This window comes from Oryzias melastigma, unplaced genomic scaffold (assembly GCF_002922805.2).
Source record: "Oryzias melastigma strain HK-1 unplaced genomic scaffold, ASM292280v2 sc00231, whole genome shotgun sequence".
Taxonomy (NCBI): domain Eukaryota; kingdom Metazoa; phylum Chordata; class Actinopteri; order Beloniformes; family Adrianichthyidae; genus Oryzias; species Oryzias melastigma.
Window position 1 is genome coordinate 449,357 of NW_023416884.1, and position 12,785 is coordinate 462,141.

The 12,785-nt window shown below is 36.4% G+C and overlaps 2 protein-coding genes across 2 annotated transcripts; one reads left to right on the forward strand and one right to left on the reverse strand.

The window, feature by feature from the left end:
• The first annotated feature begins 3,486 nt into the window (after nucleotides 1–3,486).
• LOC112139531 lies at nucleotides 3,487–4,893 on the forward strand. Its single transcript, XM_036210759.1, has 5 exons — nucleotides 3,487–3,668; nucleotides 3,773–4,117; nucleotides 4,213–4,317; nucleotides 4,407–4,432; nucleotides 4,514–4,893. The coding sequence occupies exons 1-5, from the start codon at nucleotides 3,626–3,628 to the stop codon at nucleotides 4,622–4,624; spliced, it is 630 nt and encodes a 209-aa protein (XP_036066652.1). The 5' UTR covers nucleotides 3,487–3,625; the 3' UTR covers nucleotides 4,625–4,893.
• Nucleotides 4,894–7,909: 3,016 nt separating this feature from the next.
• LOC118598233 lies at nucleotides 7,910–10,636 on the reverse strand. Its single transcript, XM_036210746.1, has 6 exons — nucleotides 10,627–10,636; nucleotides 9,059–9,369; nucleotides 8,690–8,993; nucleotides 8,498–8,623; nucleotides 8,400–8,437; nucleotides 7,910–8,317 (listed from the first exon to the last, which is right to left on the reverse strand). Exons 1-6 carry the CDS (start codon nucleotides 10,634–10,636, stop codon nucleotides 8,198–8,200), a joined length of 909 nt encoding a protein of 302 aa, XP_036066639.1. The 3' UTR covers nucleotides 7,910–8,197.
• Nucleotides 10,637–12,785: the final 2,149 nt, after the last annotated feature.

Genomic DNA, 12,785 nt, shown 5'->3' on the forward strand with positions numbered 1-12,785 from the left:
ACATTCTGTTTGCATGGAAACTGTTCACCCACAAAACTCTTGTCTGTGCTTGGTATTTTTTTTTATTATGCATTTGATTTGGTAAAAATATTTAATAATTTTAAAAACATTTTTTTTCCGTATTCTTTTACTAAAAAAAAACTTGGTTCAGCTAGTTAAAGTAATGCTAATGGCTAACAGAGGATAGAAGTAACAAGAAATTTATGGAGGAAAAAAATAGATAATTATGCATATTTCAAAAAATGCCTAGTTTAGCATAAATATTGACTTTCGACTAATTAAGATTTAATCAAATACATATCATAGTTTTTAAAATTCATAAAATAATATTTTGCCAGTCAACAGACTTTTTTAACCTAAAAATGGCCTCTTTGTTCAAACAATTACTTTTGACAAAAGCCAAGTTTGATAAAGTGGGCAATGAAGAATGCAGAAAACCACAGAAACACAACAGAGACTTACATTATTCTTTCTCTAGTTGCTTCACCCTGTCCTTTAAATCCTGGCTAATGACTGAAGAAATGATTCAAAAACTGTCATGTCAGTTTCACAAGATTCTGTTTGCCCAACTTCAGTCTCATGGTATTAGAGGTGTTGCATTACAACGGGTGATGAGTTACTTAGACAATCATCAGCACTATGTGGAATATGAAGGACATTTACCAAAACATCAAACAATTCATTGTGGTATTCCACAAGGCTCAGTACTGGGACCATTTTTTTAATTTTTATTTTATACATAAGCTATCTTTGATGTGTCAAAAATGCTGCAATACGTTTTGTTTGCTGACGACACCATTTTTTTTTTTTTGTTGTTCAGGGAAAAATTTGGAGGTAGTTTCTATTATCAAGCAAGAAATGATTTTACTTGAGGAATGGTTTAATAGAAACAAACTCTCAATTAAAAAAAAGGTTTATGTTCTTTAGTAAGAAAAAATCCATTTCAAATTTCAATTTGAAATGGATTGGTGTTAACATGGAAGGAGTTCATGAATTCTGATTTCTGGGGATTATTGTTGATGAGAATTTAAAATGGAAGCAGTATATTGTTTGTATAAAACAAAAAATAAGTAAAAATCTTGCAGTTTTTAACAAAGCTAAATATTTGTTAAATTACAAAGCTAAGCATATTCTGAATTTCTCCTTGATTTTACCATATCTTTCATATTGTTTGGAAGTCTGGGATAATTCTTATGAGTCAAACCTAGAACCTTTAACAATTTAGAAAAAAGAAAAAAAATAATTACGACTAATACAGTTGACTTTCTACAATGAGCACACCTCTAAACTATTTTTTAAGTCAGGAATACTGAAATTTAAGGATTTATGTTCTCTGCAGACACTGCTGGTAATGTTTAAGGCCAAACATTTTATGTTGCCACCTTGTTTCCAAAATGTTTTTAATATAAATGAAGGAAATAGTAGAAGAAATTATGACTTTAAAGTACCCAAAGTAAAAACTACACTTAAACAAAGGACTATTTCCTTTACTGGGGTTAAAAAATGGAATGCGTTGGATAATGAGTTGAAAAAAGTGTTTAAGTATTGTTTGTTTTAAGTTTAAATGTAAAAACAAAAGGATTGATTTGTATGCAACATGACATTAGTATTGTGTTCCTGTCTGTGATATCGTTTTTATTACAGGTTTTTATTTTGTGTTTGTTTTGATTATTTCCATTCATTTAGTCATATGTTGGTATTATATGTAATAATACGAGTGGGGTAGGGATTAGTAGATTGTATGTATTGTACATTCTAACTGAAAAAGAACAAATAAATCAAATCAAATCAAAATGGAGTCTGAATACAGACCAAGCACAATGTTTAGGACTTGATCCAGACCAGCTGACATTTACAGTTTGAATGTACTCTTAATGCAAAATATAAACGTTTTATTTTGTATATTACTAATAATAAATGAGAAAAAACAAAATGTTTAATAGTTTGATAGTTATTATCCCAAAAATGTAAAAAAAAAAAGATTGTCCAAAGAACAACATTTGAATTAGTCAGGAGCAGGTATTTCTACCGTCTGCTGCAGTGACTGGGTGTTAAAAAACTCTCTCCAAATCTGCAAACACAGATGATCAAACCCTCCAGCACCAAACACAGATGATCAAACTCCACAAACCCTCCAGCACCCTAAGGAGAAGGAAGAGATGTTCTACAACCAGGACCTCAACAACAGTCCAGTTTACTTTTTTTTTTCTTTACCAGCTTCCTGTAATCAGTCCTCATTTGTCCCATTGGTTTATCACTGTATGACCTGTATATTCTGAGTCTCAGCATGGACTCCTGGAGGTTATCACTGTGTTTGACTGCTGTGATTTTTTGTTCTTTTCAAGTTTCCTCTGTGGTGTAGCACGCGGGAGTAGTTTTTTTGTTGTTGTTGTTGTTGGGATTGTTTTGGAGGAGTTTTAGATCTTTGGATTTATTGGGCTGCTCACACTAAGATGGAGTGTAAAGGATCCGGCCATGTAGAATTATTTCTTTTGAGGATAATGCCATGTTTATTCCTTTTCCTCTTGAGGACAAACCTCCAAACTTACATTGATTTGGTGCTGTAAACATTGTCATTTTCTTTTCTCTTGGCTCGTCCGTTTTAGCCTCATTCTCTCTATCTTGTGTTTTTCATTATCTTAATGTGGTCAACAGGGCAAGAACCACAAATGGGACCACAGGGACACGGACTTCCTCAGATTCAGATCTGATGTGATTCTGGACTTATGGCCTAGCCAGAGAACACGGGAATCCCTCCTCTTGCATGGAGAAAGGGGCGAAGAGGCCCAGGAAACCAACGTCCAATTACATAGGTGCTGCAATGTTCTTCCTAATAACATTTTTTTTATATTTATTACTTCATTGTAAGTTATAAATTGACAATTCCAATGCCTCAGTAAAAGCAGGTGGTGTCCGCTTGCCCCCACCTCAAACGTTTGATTTACAGATTCTCCTAAGCCCCTTTTTACTGGTAGGGGTGTGGACTTTCAACAAGATCACTCTTGATTGAAGACAGTATTTGCTATAGAAACATTGTCTCACACTGACTGGAACCAATCACTTCTTACTGACCTCGTCTGGCTCAAAATCATGGCATCCTCATCACGGAACAATGACAATTGAGTTGACTTCAATTGGTTGGAGCCAGAACTAAGGGTCAATAAATCAATTAGTCTGGTTCTCATATATGTCAATGCTTGGTACTGAAGCATGGTAACTTTTACTACAATAGCATTCCAGCTGTATTCAGAGAAACAATGCAAACATGTTTTAGTATGACAACTGTTTGCCTTCAACTGTGTGTGTGTGTTCCTTCGTAGATCAGAGACCTTGATCTGCTGCACTTTTCTTATCAGTTCTCTAAGTGAACTGTCAGGTCAAAGTAGTTTCAGTTCCCACGTGTATTTGTTGACATCAGTAGGTTTAATAATAAAAGCCAGAGCTACAAAAGAAAAAGAAACATTTACTTGTGAAATGTTTAAAGTAAACATTTATATATTTAACTTCAGAACTACATATTCTGAACGATAAGGTCTCAGATACCCACTTCCTATTCTCATAGCTGAACTGGCAGGGTTCAAAGACAGACTGAAAGAATGAAAGGTGGAGTCCCACAGTCTACAAAATGGTGCACTTGACCTCAATACTGGCTTTTCTCTGCAGCTTCAGTAAGTCTGATTACGATTTTCACATTTTTTTAGGTTTTGTCTTAAATATTTTGATAAAGGAGAGCTGATGTGAAGCTGATGAACTTCTCACTCCTTTATTTCAGGTTTGATCTCTGTGTCACTTTCTGAGTTTGTCATCGTAGAGGTTCAACATGGAGGAGAAGTCTCACTGCTGTGCTCCAACCTCAGCAGATTCATCACCAACATTTTCTGGTTCAAGATGGACCAAAGATCCAACGCCACCAAAATCACATCCATGATGACTGCTGAGTCCAATGCTACAGTACAGGAAGAATTTAGAAATGGGAGATTCCAAATGTCCTCCAACATCACCCATGTTTCTCTGAACATAAATGATGTTGATTTCTCTGATTCTGGACTCTATTTCTGTGGATCCTACAAAAATTCTGACGCTGTTATTTTTGATGCTACCTATTTGCAAGTAGAAGGTGAGATTGTTTCTTTTTTTCAGTCATTCAAATCAAATTTGTTTGAAACCAACAGTGGATTTGACCAAAATTCAGTCTACTTGTCTCTTCTCCAGAAATGTTTAAGTTAAACCCAGTGACTGGAATTCTGGGAAGTGTCATTTTTGTTCTTGTGATGGTCATCATCTTTCTGATCGTCAAAGTCCGATCATTTCAAACAGGTACTGGAATGTTTTAACTAATAGAAATATAGCATGGGATGAAACTTTGTTTGAATTTATGACGAATACAAACTCTTTCTATGGTTTAGCTTCATCTGAGCAGCAGAACAGAGAGGTAATGGTTCATTTTATTCATATTTTCTCTCATGTAATCTAAAGTTCATGAAGAATTTATTGTTTACACTCTTGTTTACAGAGCCCAGAATCCGATGCTCTGAACTATGCAGCTCTAACATTCAAGCCTAAAGCTAAAACCAACAGAAGTCCAACATCTGAGACTGAACTGGACCAAAACAGCTTTGGATGAATTAGCTCCTTTCTGGATACTGGTGGGATATCTATGATTCATATTTGGATCATAACACGATAAATAAAAAAAGAAATTGTCTGATGACTTTTATTTTATTTATTTAGCTGTAATCTGAAAGTCAACTTCAAATTTGGTGAATTAGATTTTTCTTGACCCATTCTGATTATTTAATAACAAACAATGAACAACATTTCATTATTAAATGATTAAACAAAAAAACAAACATCATTCATTTTTTTTAAGCTGCCTACTACTTCTGTGTTCTTGGTTTCAGTCTTCTACAAAAGCATTTCCTGCACTCTGAACTGAACTTTTTTCTGATGTGTAAAAGCATGAACATTGGTTATCTCTTCAGCCATCAGGGTTACTAGGACTGCTAACACGGCTTCTCTTTGTGAAAAAAGGATGCAGACTCAGATAAAAGACCGTGAATGACAGCAAAGACAGTAGAAAGAAACCAGCTCCTGTTTCGAATAAAACCTTTCTATAACGATGGAAAAGATGCAAAATGTAACAATTGGCAACACTTGAGTTTTTTGTTCACTGCTAAAGTCAGTGTTCTGTAATAATAATAAAAAAAACTATAGTACGTGTCAAAGTATTCCTGCCTTTTTTATCAATCTTAATTATGTTAAAAAATTACAATTTTAAAGTTTTAAAAATTGGCATTCTGCTAGATTTTTGGACTATTTTGACATTTACTGGGATTTTTTCGGGTTCTTTGGAGTTTAGCTGATATTTCAGCTGCATGCTAGCTGTTTTGGCTAATTTATTTAGGCTAATTTGGCATTTAGCTATTTTTTCAGCTACACCCTAAGTTTTTTTCTGTTTGTTTTTGTCTTCGTTTTTTAGGCTAATTTGGCATTTTAGCTGGCTATCAGCTTCAGTATTTTCAGTTATCAGCTTCAGCGTTTTTAACTATTAATTTTAGCATCTTCAACTATCAGCACTAGCATCTTCAGCGGCCAAATTCAGCTTACAGCATTCACACTAGCATTATCATCGCAAATGCTATATATCTAGTTCATAATCATGTTAAAAAGTTGCTGTTTTAAAGTTTAAAACATTTAGTTTTAGAGTGTTCAATAAATGTTTATCCTGTTTGTTCCACAACCTAACGTGTGTTTTGAATTTTTGCCCCTGTGCGATTGAGTTTGACAGCCCTATTCACTTGTTACATTAATTTGCTCTTCACAAAACCCCGAGGGTTCACTCCTCTTTTGTTTGTGGTTAAAGATGCTGTCTGTGCTGGAAAGAACCTACTGCATGGCACCGACCCAGATTTCTACTGATTCATGCTCTATATGCACATGCATCCACCCACACGAGCTTGTATGCACACAAACACATAGCCGCAGACACACTCAGAAAAGGTTCTCACGCCTAATGTTAATGTGTCTTTGTAAAGTATACACATTTTATTGCTTACAGATAAATTTAACTTAACTTAAATGATTTGTGTTGTTTCCGTTTAAACTCAGTCACTTTTTTTTCTCACTTTAAACCTGCACATATGTAAAAACAAAGAGAAATATTTAATATAAAAAGTGTGTTTGAAAAGTATATAGAAAAGTATGAATTCTGGAAAGTGATATACATGCATTATGTATGTACTAAATTTGAATATGGACCATAACAAGATGCTTTTATTGAAAATATTTAATTACTTAATGTTCTTATTATTGTTGTCAGGAAGAGAGTATGGCAGTTGTGAGAATAGAAACGACTTGGTGAGGAACTAAAGCCTGATTTATTTTGTTATGACTGAGGTGTGACTACTACATACCCCCAAAGAAAATTGAACGTTAACTAAACAATCAAAAAGTCAATCAATCCTATCACTTCAAATGCAACTACAGTTAGAGGGGTAGAGAGAAGCCGTCGAGCACAGGTGTCAAACTCCAGCCCTGGAGGGCCAGTGTCCTACATGTTTTCCAACCAAGCTGCCATAGTAGCTTTTTTTGGCAAAAACACACCTGATCCAGGTAATCGGCAGCAGATAAGGCAGGGTTTCTGGAAAACCAGCAGGATGTCGGCCCTCGAGGACTTGAGTTTGACACCCCTGCAGAAGAAGAGGAAGAAATCCAATTCGGCCTTAAAATTTATAAAATTAAATTTGATTTTTAAAGCGACATGCCCCTAATAACACACATTACAGATAACACCGGTGTCCATTTTCGCCATGGACGACAAAAGTTTGATATTTGGAAAAACAAAGATGCAACATCTTTTATGACACAAAACATGCATTCTGTAGACTCAGTGAGGATGGAGAGGACATGCGGACGATTGCCAAAGTTTTGGATGAACGACCAAACAAGAAGGTGGCAGGACAAACCATTTCCTCTGAAACTAGGGGGGAGTGGAAGGCAATACACAAGACCATGTAACTGACGGTTATGATACAGACTCTCCACTTAACACAAGGGACATACACTGCTGATGGACCAGTGCAAATTGACAGTAAGCAGCAGACAAAGCTGGTCTACAGCTGCAAAATAAGCAGAATGTCTCACGTTGGCCGTACCAAACATCTTTATCAATCAGGAAAGATTACAGACAGAGATGGTTTCTGCCAGGTAGATTCAAAAAAACAAAAAATAAATGACAAAATTATAGAGACAAATAGCATCACAGACAGCAGCCATCATCCTTTATCTATCTCTAAACAAAAGTTCAGAGAGTTTTTCAGTCTCAACACCAAAGACTAAAGTTGAGGTCATCAGCAACCGCCTTTAAAGGGCTGACTGCCCTTTAAAAGTCTTCAGTTGTCCCGGACAAGCCCCCAATTTGTTACACCCCTATCAAGGACTTGTGAAAAAAAAGTAACAAAGGTAGGAAAAAAATAAATAAATATCTCAATGACTCAAAAACACTCCCAAGCAAAATTATGCTGAAAATAAGCTGTGAATTTATTTAGAGAACCATGTAAACTACACAAAAAAGAACCAAAAATACAAGGACTAAAACCTCTAACAATGACATGGCAGTATTTCAATGTGCTGGAGGTCCTCGTCTCTCACTCCAGATGAAAACAATACAAAACAAAGACAGAAATACTGTATATTACAAAAGTGCACACAAAAATGTGTGTATATATCTGCTTGGTTCGAGGAGCCCTGACCCGTAATTCTCTTGCCGTTCCTTTAGTTCTTCACAGATGAGTGGAAAGGTTTTTAGTAGCATCTCCATCATGGAAGGGGTTCAACCTGAACACACAGTTTTCTAAGAAGATACTCAAAGGTTAACTAAAAGGTCTAGTCACCTCGAAAGGGACAAAGCGGTCAGGAAAATGAATGAACTTTTTCAGCCTCTCCAACGTGTGTGATGCTTTAGAGTTGTGCAACTGTGAGGTTTTTAATTTGTATCTTTTGTCAGTAAGAGTCACTGAATCTTTTTGTGGAAAAACAAATAAAACACATAGTTTTTATTTAGAATGGAATTTTTTTACTCTCTTGGATTTTTTTGATTTTTAAAGCTACAAATTAAAAGGTTAGACATGTTTAAATGTCTTTCGAAACAGAAAACATACAAAGGTGAAAAAAACTGAAAAAGAGGTGATGGTGATCCTCAGTGTGATCCTCTGACTGCAGAGTACACGCTCTCCTCGGTGCTCCTCCGTATGCGGCTCGTCTGTCGTCTCAGTTTGAAGTCCAGAGCGACGTACTGAACAGCGGGAGAATCCTGATTCTGAGGGAAACCACAGAGCTGTGTTACAGACGTGTCTTCAACAAACATGTCAGTTCAGGAGGAGAAAAGGAAGGGAACTCACCTGACTGTCAGCGGTGACCTCTGACTGATGCTGTGACCCTTCAGAGGGATATTAGTCTTAGTATTAGAAACTTAAACGACAGAAGAAGTTAGCCTCACCTTCAGGATGTTTTCTTCTGCACTTCATGCAGAAAACACAGATAAAGAGGATGTTGAAAATGGCGGACACGGTCAGAGCTGCAGCCGCACAGAGCATCAGCACAGAGGGAGGGGCGCTCTGTTTCTCTGTGGAACAGAAACTGTAAGAAGAATGCATTAAAAAGACTCATGAGCTGAACTTGTGCGGTTCACCTCCAGCATGCAGCCTCAGGATGTGTCCACATGCAGCCACGGCGCAGAGGGACGTCCCGCCATCAGACGCGCTCCTCTGTGGTGAAGTGAAGTCGCAGCTGTGATGTGCAGAGCCGCTCTCACTGCTGCTGCCTGACTGCATGTCCACGCTTCCCCAGCTGAAGCCTCCAGACTCCTGCAGGAACCAATAAACTCTGCCTTCCTCTTCACTGGTTCCAGTTAGCAGCGTGCAGTTCAGCGTCGAGTCCCAGTCTGGCTCCTGGATCAACGACCTGCAACTGGAATCTGACAACCAGACGTTCATCTAAAAAACATGAAGTAGAAACACCAGCACGCTCTGTGAGATCTCCAGCTGCTGCTACCTTTAACCATCAGAAAGGTTCCTCTGTCAAACTCTGTGATGGTGATGCTGGTGTGTCCACAGTAATACATGGCAGAGTCTGAGTTCTGGACATCAGAGATGCTCAGACTGTAGAGCTCTCCTCCTGTATGAACTGAAAAGCGTCTGTTGTTAAACGGCTTGTAGAAGCTGTTGGAGTTTGAACGTTTATAGATGGAGGAGATGATCTGAGGCTGCTTCCCGACTCTCTGCTGGTACCAGCTTAGATGTTTGCTGCTGGAGGCGAAAGAACAAGGCAAAGTCACGCTGTCTCCAATGTAAACGGAGAGCAGGTCTCCATCTGAAACACATGGAAGATCAGAAGAAGTTAAGATTAATTTATTAAAAACTAAATGATGTTAGTTAAATGATAGAGGCAGAATTGGGGAAAAAAGCATAAACAGATCTAAAGAATTACTATAATTTAATCTAATAGTGTTGGGATGAATGCTAAAATATCCAAAATTATTATTATCTTTTTTTAATTTAAAAAAAGATACCAAATTTGTAAAGTGAAAGGAAAAAAAAATACATTTAGTGTCAATAACTGCTATAAATGATAACGTTATCAGGGTACATACTTAATTCTAATTATTTGTTGATGCAATTAAATACAAAATCCCAAGGACTTTTGAAAGTTGTTAAAAAATATTAAATCCTTCAAAGTAAAAAAAAAAAAAATGATATCCCAGATTTTAAGACTAAAAGTTTACCAATAGTTTTAAATCTTCAAGATACAGTGGCAGGGAAAATCATGTGAACCTTTTGGAATTCCTTGTTTCTTTGTTTTTTTCTTTTTAATAAAGAGGACATCCATTTGTACATAATAAAAACAGGAAAAAATATTTTGGTTTGATTCAAGCAGCCATTGTTTTTCTCCACTGTTGGGCTTTAGATTGAAATGAATTAACACATGTGTCCATTTCAAATAAAAATGGACACATGATGTACTACCAAAGGGTTCACATACTTTATCTTGCAATTGTTTATATTAGGGCTTGGAATCAGTGCGTTTCTCACGATACGGTGCGATACAATGCTCACAATATCGCGATACTGCAATGATTGGTAAAAATCACTGCTAACAATATACAGAAGATCCCATATATTTTAGGAAAATATATCCCCCATCATTTTGGAGCTTGAACAAAGTCAGAATAAACACATTGTGTCTCATTTTGTGCAACAAATAATAGACATTTTTGTGCAACATTGCTAAAATTAGTAATATTATGTCTTTGACAAGCATTTACACCCAGCCAGGCAAGAAAACTAGTCTTGAAATACGCACTCCCTATCTACTTCCTAAGAAACGTCTCACCGAAGGATGACAAATATAACGTTTGAAAGGTTCGATACTTACTGAGAAAACACAGAGAATCTACTGCAGGAGTAAATATCACAATATATTTGATATATAGGGTGTATAAAGAGATATATAGATATATATCTCTATATGTACTGTATATCTATATATCTCTCTCTCAATTAAAAATTAGACATAAAATTGAAATGATCACAAATACTCGGTTTATGTTGTTCTCCACGTTTGACAGACCGCTCCGCATCCGCGCCCTCTCAGCGCATATATACAGTATATATATATATATATATATATATAAATAAAATGGTGAAAGCATGAAAAGAGTTTAAAGAGCTAGAAGAGGATCATTATTGTTTTGAAAGTTTCTCATCGATAAAACGATGAAAGCCGCACACGACAAACATGGACTTTCATCATACCCTAAGCCTCACATTTAACTTTCAACAAAATTTTAAATCGGCAGAAACTTACAGACTTGGAGCCGACAAACAAGGAGAAGAAGAAGCCTGAACATCCTCGCCTCCTCCTCCTCATCAGTCTAATGTGACACCCCGGTATGGGTGGCCAAAGTCAAGGAAGCGGAAAAGCTCATTGTGTAATAGGTGATGCAGATTTATTGGTCTGTTTGAACTCACAGCCCCCCCAGAATGACCTAAATGTTTTGGATTTGTTGCAGTTTTCACTAATACTTTTTTCTGATGAAGTTGGCAGGTTTGGACGGATTCCGCGTCCTTCTTGCGGCTCACATGGCTGCATGTTTGTGTTTCTAAAGGTCAAATATTGAGTGTTGGCCACCTCTTTTTATCAATGCCTGCTGATTGCTAAGTGTTTCAGCTTCAAAGTGTAAAGGAAAATTTACATTTGTTACTTCAGAATTTTAAATCTCCAGCCTTTCATAAAGCAACACAACTCAGTTCCTGGGAGAAACTTCTTTTTGTGTTTTGTTTTTTTGTGTGAGACTATCACCTCCAAAGACAAAAAAAAATGTTTATCCCAAAATCATTTTGCACAGTTAAATTATCCTTTTTTGGAACCTCCTTCCTGACACAAGCAGACTCTGATGGGATTTGTTACAACTCATTCACTACAACCCACTAGAACAAAAGACTTATATCAGCTTGGTACTTAAACAAATGAAAAAGGAACAGAAAATTCAGGGAATGTAAACATAATGATCCAATCTTTGTAGGAACGGTTTGAACAAGAGTGAATATACACACATATACAGCCATCAAAAGAGCTAAAGCTTCACAATGATGAATGGTGATATCCTTGTGTGGAATGTTGTAGTCAGAAAGTGTCTGGATATGTGTTACTGTTAAAAAGGTAGATACGAAAAGATTAACATCACTGCCCTCTACAGCTGAAAAGGCTCAACGTTCATGTATCAGACCAGCAAACTCCCAAGAAGATGTTGATAATTTTTTTTTTTTTTTTTTTGTCAGGATTCATTCCTGCATCAACCTGTAAAGAGCAGCTGTCTGACAAAAAAAATTATGTTTTTTCTCTGTTGTGTACAGGAAAACATTCAATTCATTTGAAAGTGGTTCTTCAATCAACACTGAGTTAGTCTGTAACCACAACTAAACATCAAAGCTTTTCTATGTGTGCAGTCCAAAAAATGTTATATATATAAGATTTAAATCAAAAATACATTAAAAAATGGAATGCATAAAAGTCATGATTCATGATGTTTAACTTGTAACAGTAAAATGTGATAAAATCCGGTGTAGAATTGTTTCCCATGTGACAAAGAGTCAAACAGTGTTTGGGTGATAAAGATGTAACTGCGTCTAAATAAAAGTTAAGTTTTGCTTTAACTCTAAATTTACTGATCACACTTTTAACTTCAAATATTAGTGTTTTACATATATTTGGGCAGCACAGCAGATGATTTATGACATTTCCCATTGACAATTTGAATAATGTATTTAGCTAACACGTTATTAATTGAACTATCATTTTTTTTCTTTGCTCCTCATGTTAGTTGGACTGAAAAACTGTTTTCACATTTAGACTGAATGTTCTGGTTTTCAGAATCTGAACTCGGAGGATCTAAACCACCCTGGTCTGAGTCTCAGACTGCAGCTCAGCTTCATGAACTGCTCAAAGCAGCGGTGTTTGGAAGTTGTGACAGTCAGTATGTTCCTGAGACAAAGACTGAGCTTCTGAATGATCGATGAAGCTGCTGCATTCAAAACTTCAGCACAGATGTGGGGGCTGAGTCAAACTTCTGTCAGACTTTGATGAAACCACAGATACCTTCATGCACAGAGTGCAGACTAGATTCTAGCTTCAGTCAGAAAGGACTCTGCAGCTCTTTACTCCCCTCCAAAGGACAGAAGAAGCAGATCCTTTCAGAAGATGGACGTTTGCTGTTTCTTCGTTTTAAA

Excerpts from the sequence above, each read along its gene's own strand:
- LOC118598233 (XM_036210746.1), bottom strand. Across the intron at positions 8,994-9,058 it reads ACAGAGGAACCTTTCTGATG|ATGAACGTCTGGTTGTCAGA; the intron begins GTTAAAGGTAGC and ends CATGTTTTTTAG. Across the intron at positions 8,438-8,497 it reads CAGAAGAAAACATCCTGAAG|GGTCACAGCATCAGTCAGAG; the intron begins GTGAGGCTAACT and ends ATCCCTCTGAAG.
- LOC112139531 (XM_036210759.1), top strand. The coding sequence starts at position 3,626 with ATGGTGCACTTGACCTCAATACTGGCTTTTCTCTGCAGCTTCA. Across the intron at positions 3,669-3,772 it reads GGCTTTTCTCTGCAGCTTCA|GTTTGATCTCTGTGTCACTT; the intron begins GTAAGTCTGATT and ends CCTTTATTTCAG. Across the intron at positions 4,433-4,513 it reads CTGAGCAGCAGAACAGAGAG|AGCCCAGAATCCGATGCTCT; the intron begins GTAATGGTTCAT and ends TCTTGTTTACAG.